A 12,240-nucleotide genomic window follows, 5' to 3' on the forward strand; every position below is an offset into this window, starting at 1 on the left:
ATGCTCACATTATGAAATCCCTCTGAATGTCTACATTTAGGATTAAAAACAATAAACATTGGAGGCAAACATCAGTTTGGCTTGCAAACACTTCTGTTCTCTTCATATTATACTAAAAACATATTAGGGAACAGCGCTCTGGGTGTGTACCCACCTGTAGTTCCAGTAACAAGTAGGCTGAGTCAGGAGAATACCCAGTTTGAGTCCTAGTCTAAAAAGTCAAAACAAATAACTGCAACATCGTTTACTTCATCCAAAGATGGAAAAGTATTATACATCTGGGACAGAAGGTATCTGTTAAACCGTGCTTTGCTAAAGATTTCTGTCTCTGACAGATCTGCAGCACACACACACACACACACACACACACACCCTTGGTGACAAGGGTAAACATCCAGACTTTATAGTCCTCCAACAAGACTTAAGGGGAGAGAGGCAAAATTATTCTCTTCCAACCCCTTCTACCTTCTGTGTGTGACTGCGAAGAAGCTTCAGGGGAACGAAAGAGGTCCTCGGATGGCTGCTGGGTACATTCTACATGCTGTTCTACATGCTACAGTGTCCTTGGATGGCTGGTGGGTACATTTCACATGCTGTTCTACATGCTACAGCTTCCTCGGATGGCTGCTGGGTACGTTTCACACGCTGTTCTACATGCTACAGCAGGCTCCAATTCTTCTTTCTCCTAAATGTAAAGCAAATCTGCTTTCCTCCTCTAGAACACAAGACTGAAACCCCTTTGCAGGGCTGGAGAAATGAGAGAGTATTCTGGCTGATTTAGGGAGGGAGGACTGTTCCAGCCATATAACACCTCACAAACCTTTAAGAGACATAAAGGTAGAGATAGAAGGAAAATCCCCGCTTGCTTCATCCCACTGAAGTGCTTGCTAGTGTCTTAGTGTCATTTCACAAGGTTTTGTTGCGGAAGTTATTTGGCTGTCCTCAAAGCTCAAGATTCCCTGACGCCTCTAGAGAGAAAAGTTCCCAAAGTCCGAGGCATGAGTCACTTCACTCAGTTTTGATGAGTAATCTCAGGTGTCACTGAACCTTGTTCGGAAGAAGAGGGGAGGAGGGCGTCAGATTTTCAGACGAAGAAAACAGGTCTCTCTGGATTGGATGGCAAGACCTCGACTTCCCTAAAATTGCGTCATTTCGAACACAATTTGGTCCAGATGTTATGGACTCCGACGGGTTACCGTCTCGGAAACTCTACATCACGCAAGCAAAAGGCGAGGGGGCGGCTAATTAAATATTGAGCAGAAAGTCGCGTGGGGAGAGTGTCACGTGGCTCTCCAGGCTCGTCACGCCTGAGATAAATACCGCAAAGCAGGAGCTGGGGACTAGAACGCACTCGGACCTGCTCCACTCCTGCACCGCGGCCAAGGAGAGCAAAGAGCGCCCAGCAAGTGCGCACCTGCGGAGCATCCCCGCGGTCTGACCGCAGTGAGTACCGCTCTAGCCTGCCAGCCAAGGCTGCCTGGGACCCGTCGTGCCTTGGTCGGAGGTGGCGTCCGCCCGGGCTCTGCTCCCGCTCCATTCTCAGACCAGGAGAGAAACTGTGCAAATACCAACGCCTCTCTTTGTCTGCCACCTGCAGAGTCTTCAGGCTTGAGAGTGTGGGTCAGTGGGTAGGGGGCTGGGACGCTGAGACTCAAGGAGAGGAGGATTTGAGGCTCTTTGGAGCCTCAGGAGCCTTCTTAAAGGGTTTGGAGAAATGTTCGACCTGGTGGGCTTTTGGTTTTGTTTTTATTTTAATCTTGGTTTAGCGGGGACCTGTTCTTTCTTCCTTGTGGCACTGAAATTCAGCGGCTCTAACTCTTGGGTGGCCACCGCCTCCTTATGTATAATGTCTCTTTCCCACCTTCCTCTGTCTCCTACTCTCTTCAGAAATCGAACATGAAAATCCTCGTGGCCGTGGCGGTCTTTTTTCTCGTTTCCACTCAACTGTTTGCAGAAGAAATCGATGCCAACGATGATCTAAATTATTGGTCCGACTGGTCCGACAGTGACCAGATCAAGGTGAGACCCCAAACGGGCGTGGGAGCTGTTGCCTTCTCCATGTGGTAGCACCCTGATTAGCCCAGCTTGAGCCGCACTGGAATATAAAGGTCGTCATGTCCCGGACAAGGCACATGGCTTATTGCCCATAACTAAACTAAGTTTCCTCCCTGAGGGAGGGCAACGTCGTAGGTTCAGTCAGTATCTCCCCAATATCTCCCCCCACCCCACCCCACCCCCTCTCTCTCCTCTCTGTCTTTCTCACAGCCGGGTTCTCAGCTGGAAACCTCATTAGGTTTTAATCCCTACTTACAGGGTTGGGGAGGAGGGGAAGTCGAGGGGGGACTTCAGTAAAACCGCACTGCCAGAGCGTTTGACATGTTGGGTAGAGAAGTGAATCAGTTAATGGGGGCAAAGCCGGGATTTTACTTAGCTGCGGGGTCTCAGTGGCGAAACTAACTCCGCACTCGAGCATTCAGTGCTCTAAGTTTCCCCGTACATCACTCTTCACTACTAGCTCCAAGGAGCGCGCCTTGGGAAATGGTGAAAGTTGTGCGGTGGTGCAAGGTTGCTCTGAAAGTATCCTCACCCTTCTGCATCCACCCTACTGTTCACAGTTAGGACAGTGAGAGGACTTCGAAGCCTTGCTGAGAGCAAACAAAGGTGATAACAAGAACTTGACTGAGCCCTCTGGTGCAATTAAGAGCAGAAAGCTTACAGGATCCAGGGCTGGAAGGTGTGGCGCTGCTGCAGGAGCCTCCCGGGTAGACTTTGTGGAGAAGGAAATCCCAGGCAGGGCCAGATTGGGGAAAGTGTATAGGTTCTAGTATGGCCCACCAGCTTCTGGTGTCTGGGGGAATCTGTGGCTCTGGGGGACGCTCAGGTACAGCACTGAGGTGATCCTGGTTCACTTAAGTTGTCTACTCGCGGGTCTGTCCCCCAGGAGGCAATGCCGGAGCCCTTTGAGCATCTTCTGCAGAGAATCGCCCGAAGACCCAAGCCTCAGCAGTTCTTTGGATTAATGGGCAAACGGGATGCTGGTGAGATGAGCAATAGTCACTAGATCTATCAGACTATCTGGCCTGCATGCTTGCTCCTTCCTGGAGAACCCAAATGTCTCTTGTACTGGGAGTATAGATTTACATGCCTAAAGGCTTTTGATTGCCAGAAGTCTTCAATCTGTACTTCACTAACTCTAGATCGTGGGGGGAGGGGGAGGGGATCCATTTCTCTTGCTTCACTGCACCAAAGTGATGCAAATTGGAAACTAGCCTTAGCTAAACAGTCCTCTGACTAAAGATCCAAATTACAGGGGTCTCCAGGTATGTTAATAGTCCAGGCTCAGGTGAAAGATGTCTTCTTGGATTGGGTTAGATTTGGCTGCCCCTTGCGACAGTGATAGAAGTATTTAATTGCCTTGAGTTGATGGCACAGTCAGTGGAGCTTGTGAAGAGTTAATGTCAATTCATCTCTTGTCAGATTCCTCAGTTGAAAAACAAGTGGCCCTGTTAAAGGCTCTTTATGGTAAACATCCCTATAAATCTTTATTTTCCTGTTATGAATGATCACGTAAAAAAAAAAAAAAGCATTTTGTGCCTAATTAAAAAAGTGTGTACACATCCGGATGTGGGTGCATGAGCCTGGGGTGTGTGTGTGTGTGTGTGCGCGCGTGCGCGCGTGCAAGTGCGTGTGTATTTTAAGCTTCTGCGCATTCTAGTGAGTGACTGACTTTGATGTCAGTCTATAGCTTTCCTATTATTAAGAGACCTCAAGAGTCCCACAGTTCTACCTTTTAAGCCATGGCTCATATTTGGCTTTTATTAGTAATTTGGTTGACATTCATCTATTTTAGTCCCAGGATGGCATATAAATAAGAGTCAAATATTTTGAAAATCAATTCCTTATGTTCCCTGTAAAAGATAAAGTCGCTTTTAAAAACAAACCCATGTCTCTGCTAACTGGCTTTCTTTTCTTCTAGGACATGGCCAGATCTCTCACAAAAGTAAGTTCACACTCATTTTGACATTAATGATATCAAATGTTGCTTCCTGTGTTACCCTTTGCAGCACAACATAGAGCCGCATAGTTTTAATAAAGACAATGCAGGGGGGAAAGACTTACATGCAGATTGTAATTTGCTAAATAATCATTATGACTAAACTCTAGTATAGGCAGATTACCGTACCAAAATGCACATTACAGTTGAAAAGAAAAAAAGAATTAACACTTGTAATTCTTTTAGTTTTAGAATTTCTACTATAGGGTTAAAATTCATCACAAGCACTCATGTCCGATACCTCTCCCCATGAACAGAAAAAAAAAAAAGGAGAGAAAAGAAAAGAAGAGAAAAGAAAGAACACTTACATACAACTTCTAACTCATATTCGTGAACTCACTTTTATAATGGCAAGGAAGGGGTCTTGTCTTCAGCCTGTGATTAAGCAGAATGAGTGAATATCTGAGTAGAAAATGTGCTTAATACATAAAAACAGATAGGGGTGCAGGCTGATTTCCCCTTGATCCCATAATTAAATGGGAATCTGGGAGAGAAGAGTGCAGGTTGCAGAACTGCAGGGTCTTTAGAGCTGTTTCCTAGCTAATTAGATCCAGAGGCGACAGGAAGTCCCTTGGGACACTGACAATAATGCCTGCCTCTGTGAGCTAAGAGCCATGAGTTTGACTCACCCTGGCAGGGTGCACCCCAAACTGGTAACACTCTGGTCTCAAACAACACAGTGGAAACTAAGAAAAATTCTCCCAGTGGCAGTGAGATAATGACCTTTCCTGCAGCCTTCATTTTTGAGGGAAAAAAAAAGTGTTAATATTTACTAAGGGTTTAAACTGTAAGGGGATTTTATATAGCAAAAAAATATGTAATAAAATTAATATATCCAATTTATGTTTTAAAAAATTGCTTTCAGAATCGGAGTGTTTTTAAGTCTAAGTCTACTAAATGTGACCCTTTAGAAGATTCTATATGCTAAGGTTCCCTTGTTGAGAACTGCAACATATTTGGTAATGAAGAAATAAGCTTGGATGTTTTTCCCACACACAAATGTATAACCAACTTCCCCAAAATTCAAATCTTGCTCCGGTGGCAACCATATTTAAAACGTTTATGTATTCCACAAGCATATATATTCAGAATCTTGTTTACTTTGTACTAGTTATAAGTTTATTTCTTCAAAAACATACATACTAAAATACCCCTAAATGTATTTTTCAGGGCATAAAACAGATTCCTTTGTTGGACTAATGGGCAAAAGAGCTTTAAATTCTGGTATGTATAAAATCATGTCTGAAAATATGCAAATCCACTTCTGTAATTTTTATGAAAGCACAATATTCAAAATACTAAAAAAAGGAGTAATAAGCTTACCATGAGCATTCCTGTAGACAAATGTTCATAGTGTCTGTAGCCACGAGTGCACTGATAGATGCTTAATCTAACCCCACCGCAATATTAGTAAATTTCTCTCAAAATACTAGCTCTTCCAGCATCTACCCCATTTAGTCATTACACCCCCTGAGTGTTTGGTCTAGTCTAACACTCTTTTTCATAGATATTCTCAATAAAATGTCCTGGACCCTTAGAGAGAGATGAGCTATTCACTTATAACTGAAGTAGTATGGAATTTTCATAAGACGTTACATCTGGCAATCTAGAAAGCAAATTGTTTCTAAAATTACTGTCTCTTTTTGAAGTCATGGAAGCTCAAAATCTCAGTGTCTTCATGGGTGGTGAAGAGGCCTAGTATATCTGGGTCCATTCTAATGCCTTCAGAAAGGGACAGCATTGAACCATTCTTTCATTACTAGCTTTAGAACTACATTTAAAAAGAGTCACAATTCCCCAAAGCCATTTTAAACCTAAAGGAGGATTGTCCTTGACCCAAAGCTGCATAATTTCTCATTTCTCCTACTTGAACTTTCTACATAAACGCCACAGGCCTATCTCTAAAGCCCCTCACTGTTTACTTCATTTAATCAATTATATTCAATATTATATAACCCTATTACTGTTTTATGGAAATTGGCTTTTTTAGGCACTTTACTACCAGTGGAAATAGATTAAAATGATAAACATCTGGTTACAAATTAGCCAGCAGCTGTCTTATCTATTTAGAATATTCAGTTCCCAGGAAATTTATAAGATGTGCTGGCTTAACTTGTAATTATCTGAACTCACCCCCAAAATAGTCGTTCTAGCATCTTTACCATTAATTCACTTTGCAAATTTAGACACTTTCATATTTTCTCACTAGTAATCTTGAGGTTACAGAGGTTGACTCTTAAAGAAGTTGTGTGTACCAGTTGAAAACTTGTACTTGTTTCATTTTTTTATATTTTTATTATGTATTTTCCTCAATTACATTTCCAATGCTATCCCAAATGTCCCCCATACCCTCTTCCCCCGCTCCCCTACCCACCCATTCCCACTTTTTGGTCCTGGCGTTCCCCTGTACTGGGGCATATAAAGTTTGCGTGTCCAATGGGCCTCTCTTTCCAGTTGCATTACACTAGCAAGCGTTTGCTGAAAGGACCCTGATATAGCTGTCACTTATTTCATTTTTATGTATATGTATATTATCTTCCAGCCTTGAGAAATGGAATATAGCTTAAGCCCCTGTGGTATATGCCTCCAGATGTATCAGTCCTCACATAGCTATAGCTTTCTTAATAATGTTATTAATCACCAATCCAGAATTAATCACCAATCTCCATTTCTAGAATTTTTACACCTTTCAGAACACATGTAACTTAAGAACAATACAGTAATTTAGAGCAGGTTAAGTATACTTCAAGTAATAATTATAGTTAATAAATGTAGGCTCACTGCAATGCATTAGAATTTCTAGTAAAATTTTTATTCTTATTTCAAAATGTAAGTTAATATATTAAAAATAATACATTAAATATATAATACATTTACATTAACATTATATCTCAATATATTATATAATATATAAAATATAATAAATATAATATAATTAACTATATAATCTATTAAAAATATATTAAAACTAAAGTTAAGAAAATACAAATGGAAAAAATAGGAGAGAAATAAGCAGGCACCATTTTACATACTTACTGGGACATGACTATCAGAGTCGTATCCGCAGCCACCTGATCCCTACTATCTTTTGGCTAGATACACTTGTGACAATCTAGTAAACTGAAAAACTGCCCCCAGCTTCAGGACACAGAAGCTGATAGACATTTTCAGAGAGTTCAAGGGCCCGGTAAGAATCTGCCTCCCTGCAGGAGAACACTGTGTCCTGCCTACAGAACCTGCCACACACACACACATACACACACACCCACACACACATACACATACACAGTCTTTGTGCGCTTTAATTAGCTGCCGCCCCACTTCCCGGAGGCACAGAGGTTTGGTAGCCTAAAAGCCTGTCAGAGCTTTTATGCCACCCATCTCCCTCCTAGTGAAAGAGAATGAGAAGCCAACTTTTGTGTCCTTCAAACGACTCTGGGGTGCAATCTGCTGTAGCTTGGGTTCACATAGAACTGATGCAAAGAGTTCAGGTTACTCCTCATGGTCCTCAGAGAGGGAGGCAGGCCTTTAGAGAGCAGCACTGGGGGAGCAGAGCTGATGGTGGCCCTGGTGCCTTCCACCTTCTCCTCAACCTCTCACCTGGGCAACTATTTACAGGAGCACTCTGACATCTCCATCTCTGCCGTTTCCTCTCCATTCAACATTCCACACAAGGCATTCTCCACCAGCACATGCATGCTGTTATAATACCAACCTAAGTAACAGTGCTGGCTGAGATGATGAAATACCCTCACGTAGATGGTTATTCTGATCCTTAATATTTTGTGGTGATAGATCCTTCGAAATTATATCTAGTATGATGTAATAGAATGCGTCTTAGCCTTTTTTTTAGCACAGTGAGTCACAGTACGCAAATTAGTAAGTAGCCCGGTGCTAAGCACTTTTGGAAATAGCAAATGACATTTTTATAGGCCTCCAGATTTTAAGAACTAAATCAAATTGTGCTGTTTATTTGTAAATTCAGTGGAATGCCCAACAGAAAGTAATGTAATATCAGTCTCAAGGGCAATCACTCTATCAACAGAAGGTGTCCCAGAGAGAAGAGACCCTCATACCATCAGGTTCCCCTAGAATAGAGTTTAGGCAGTTTTTGCCGGAAAAGAACAAGGTCCTAAATATTTTAGGCCTCCTAAGCTAGACTGGTGTATACTGACTTCTCAAATTTGTCATTTTTTTAAAACCAAAATTGCCATAGATAACACATACATGAATTGAGTGTATACATCTCCAAATAAAACTGTATTCGTAAGAACAAATAGTAGGGGCACTTTTGACCTTTAACCTGTAGTTTATTGACCTTTGTCCTAGAACAAAAGTTCAGCATTTCTTTTTTATCCCACTAATGCATGGCTGTGGTAGGTATGGTCCTTTCTCTAATCACTGTGAGTCTCTGCCAGGGATTTAGTAAGTTGCTGAAAATGAACATCATATTGGATTCTAGAAATACACTGTTGTAACTTTAGGATACCAAATATATAGCAGATGCCCAAAGAAACTAGGAATACTGTGGCCAGAGCACTTCTAAGCAAGATGGAAAGTGCCAGACAAGCTGGGAGGATGTTCCAAAAACAGACAAAAGATCTTCGAAGTATTTCCTCCAGGGGGACTCACCATTATGACATCACAGTGATTTAGTCTATGCATTGACCTTTGCTAACTCCTACTGCAAGTCTCCTTTTACTTCCTATTTGCAGTGGCTTATGAAAGAAGCGCGATGCAGAACTACGAAAGAAGGCGTAAATAAACCCCTGAACGCACTATCTATTCATCTTCATCTGTGTCAGTGAGCAGTGAACGGTAAAATAAAATGTGCGCTATGAGGAATGATTATTTATTTAATAACACATGTTGTTGTGAGTGAAAAACTCAAAAAAGAAGTGTTTATTTTTTCATATTGTGCCAATAAGCCTTGTAATTCTAATGTGGTGACCTCCCCAGAAGTAGAAATTAGTTGTAACTTCAGCAAAGCACAGTGATGATGGAGCTGTCCAAGCTTAGGAGTGATGCAGTCTCCAAAGAAAGGACCCCTTCTGTGAGCCAGCGCGGGCAGCTGCTGCTGGAAGCAGAGACTCCTGTGCGGTCTCTCTCGCGCTTCCCCTGGTTCTGCTTTCATGCTGATAATGTACTGAGACTTCGGTATTTGACTCTATTTGTATCCTAGCAGCATGTTTCCTGTTTCGTGACTATATAGAGATGTTTTGAAAAAGTTTCAATGTAATTCTCTGGTCTTCAGTCATTGTATGATGTGTTGTGATAGCTACCATTTTAAATAAAAGAATGTATCTTCAGGAATTTTGTCACATTTTTTCATTAATATTTATGTCAAATCAACAGTCTTTCTTCTACTAGATGAAGTATGCTCAAAGCTGTTGTGGTTAAAACACATTCTATCTCTCTCATACACAAATTCACACATTTAGTGCATGAACACACACACTTAAACACATTTTCTTTGCTAAGCCATTTGATTGGAAATAAAGCAATTCCCTTTTGGAATCCAAAGAGTAAAAACCAAATATGCCTATAATTTCTTATTACAGATAGGAAAATAATCTGGTTCTAGTTTCAATATTAATTTCACTGGTTGTTTTATTTGCACACTATGATTTTATGCCTGTTTAAAACCTATGTATAAATATACTAGGGCACCAGATCTATAGGAATTAGAATAGCAAAGCATACGTTCAAAGGACTGCAGGCAGTTGAGGGGTGCTTAGCATTAATAAACAAAGGCAAGGAGTCCTTTCTAGTGCTTTTGCATTGCTGACACCCATAATCTTCTAGCAGAAGCCTGGGGGGGAAATGAAGCAAGAGTAAATAAATGCATAACACTGAAAGGAATGGGCACATGAACTTATTCAAGGGGGAAGATGGCTAAGGAGCCTTGGGTCTGGCTTCATAATGCACAGAGTGTGAGATACTAAGACAGGATAAACCAATACAGGAACAGCACCACCCAGTGTGGTAAAATCACAGGAACTTAGGCTGTACTGGGGACTATTGTCAATCAGTGAAAGCAATTCCAGGAAAGAGAAGTCAAAGTGTGTCCTAACTTCAGTGTCTGTAACTGAACCGAGTAGTTTGTTTACAAGTTATATTTCATTATAATCCTATTGTCATTATTTTTGATATTTAAGGTCCTCTTAAATCTCTATACCTAAGACCACCAATTAAAATTCTATTATAATATTCTAAAAGATAATACCATGATGTAGCTAAATTGTATATATGTATAATCACTCAATGGGGAAAGTATGTTTTACTATTGTTACTGTAACCGTTTTACAGATGGGGATAGAGAGCCTAAGGGACTGTTGAAATAGGACATTGAGATATGAGATAAGTGTGGATTACAAAGGAGCTCCTGAGGAAACGTCAAGGAGAAAAGACAACAAAGAAGTTGAACAGACATGCAGATGCGACAGAATCCAACACAGGAATTTAAAGTGGCATTATGGGTATCTCAAGCGTAGTTGGTTATTAGGCACAAAGCAGCCTTTCTGCACCACATGCATACATATGCTGCACATACTTTGCAATAAAGGGACTGACATAGTGAGGGTGAGCGTGTGTCTCAAAGTAAAAGTGCGCAGGCTGAAATCTGCGCAATCCTGTCCTGTGCTTGGCATGTCAGGCACATCCCTTAGCCTTTCTTGATTGATTTCCCTTGTGAGGAAAACTGATATAACAGCAGTAACAGCAATGCCACCTGGGTAGCACTCAGGTGAGAACTGAGCCAAATGATTCTATAAAGCCTTGACACATGTGAGACGATGAATGTAATCTCTCATGCACAGGGTGTGTTTTGTGGATGCTACCTGCTACCATTCATAGTGACTCTCCCAAATACCTGTGGGAAATTAGTACTATATTTTACCCTTTACAGATTTTCATAGGCACATTGGTGTGGGGGTGGCTTTAAATATTTTCCTCACAAATTAAGATGAAAGGCTAGACCACAAATTATGTACTGTTCCGTGCTGTTCGAGGCTGAAATAGCTAGTCCCCACGGCCCCTGGTGACTGTAAGAGTCTATAAATCTATGTGGCACAGCCCAGCACTGGGGAGAGACAGGTATTTAGCTCTCTGGCACACACACCAGCTTACTCTCCAGGCCCAGAGCCCCAGCAGCAATGTGACTAGGGCAATGGAAAGAGGTCTCAGCCTCACATTTTTACCCACAAAACATTTATTACTTTTGACCCTCAATCCTCAATGGCACATTTCCTTTAGCTAAAATAAACTACCATCCTTGCTTATCTTATTCTAAAACACCACAAAGATCAGGCCATACAATTAAGTAACCTGCATGTATTATTACTTCATTTGTTTTATTTATTTTGTTTTGAATTAATAACTGTTGAGGACAAAAAGATGCTAAAGTTTGATAGTCTGAGTAGGGCTTGTAAAGGGAGTAATTACTGAGGGTACACAGGGCCTGTGGTTCTCCATACTAACACCCTTAGGAGACACTGCTGTCCTAGGCTCAAAAGTGAACACAGGGTGCCAAGCATCTTCCATCTTCTGAGGGAAGTGAGAGCCAAACAGGGTGACCAAGTATGGGCGGGTGCAGTACAATGACGGGGCCAGAAACAGATCACATAACTCTGCTCTCCTCCCTCTGAAAAAACTTCAACCCAACAACAGAATGAAGATGCTGGAACCCTATCCACACCTAAGCATACTGCACAGATGCAGGAATGGGAAGGAGCACAGGAGGGAAGAAAGGCAGACACCCAGGGTTACATGCTCTGTTACATTCAACCAACAGGATACAAACACCCAGAAGCTAACATAAAGAAGTGGGTTAAAGTGGAAGTCTTCCTCTAGATGCCCAAAGCTACACCCTAAGGAAATGGGCTCACCTGAACCTATGTCATTTGCAAACAGCAAATGACAAAAACAAAGATTTTAGTAGACTGGAAAGGAAGCCAGTCCCTAACAATGAAAATGCATGAACAGGATCATCATCAAGGTGAAACCCCAGCAGAAAATACAGAACCGGGAGAGGATCTGGCCCCAGAAAGTAATCCTTGAAGAAAACCAGCTTGTGACACTGCTCCAAACTCCTACATAAAGCAATCTTTCACCAACAGTTATTTAAAACTAAGGATAAGTATGTGGAGGAATAAAAAACCAAACTAGATATGGCTAGCTTAAGTCTT

General features: G+C 41.7%; 1 protein-coding gene across 4 annotated transcripts; it reads left to right on the forward strand.

The window, feature by feature from the left end:
* Nucleotides 1–1,167: 1,167 nt before the first annotated feature.
* On the forward strand, nucleotides 1,168–9,367 carry Tac1 (tachykinin precursor 1). Of its 4 annotated transcripts, XM_021165464.2 has the most exons (7): nucleotides 1,171–1,443; nucleotides 1,888–2,019; nucleotides 2,942–3,038; nucleotides 3,478–3,522; nucleotides 3,977–4,000; nucleotides 5,225–5,278; nucleotides 8,770–9,367. In XM_021165464.2, exons 2-7 carry the CDS (start codon nucleotides 1,897–1,899, stop codon nucleotides 8,817–8,819), a joined length of 393 nt encoding a protein of 130 aa, XP_021021123.1. In that variant the 5' UTR covers nucleotides 1,171–1,443; nucleotides 1,888–1,896; the 3' UTR covers nucleotides 8,820–9,367. The 4 variants fall into 4 exon arrangements, with proteins under 4 accessions (XP_029334580.1, XP_021021123.1, XP_029334581.1 ...); XM_029478720.1 differs by lacking the exon at nucleotides 5,225–5,278 and having other exon boundaries at nucleotides 1,168–1,443; XM_021165466.2 differs by lacking the exon at nucleotides 3,478–3,522 and having other exon boundaries at nucleotides 1,175–1,443.
* The last annotated feature ends 2,873 nt before the right edge of the window (nucleotides 9,368–12,240 follow it).

This window comes from Mus caroli, chromosome 6 (genome assembly GCF_900094665.2).
Source record: "Mus caroli chromosome 6, CAROLI_EIJ_v1.1, whole genome shotgun sequence".
NCBI classification, from domain to species: Eukaryota; Metazoa; Chordata; class Mammalia; order Rodentia; family Muridae; genus Mus; species Mus caroli.

Bases quoted from the DNA above. Each gene is read 5' to 3' on its own strand.
- Tac1 (XM_021165464.2), top strand. From the start codon at position 1,897: ATGAAAATCCTCGTGGCCGTGGCGGTCTTTTTTCTCGTTTCCACTCAA. The intron at 3,039-3,477 runs GTGAGATGAGCA...ATCTCTTGTCAG, and splicing joins AATGGGCAAACGGGATGCTG to ATTCCTCAGTTGAAAAACAA. The intron at 3,523-3,976 runs GTAAACATCCCT...CTTTTCTTCTAG, and splicing joins CCTGTTAAAGGCTCTTTATG to GACATGGCCAGATCTCTCAC.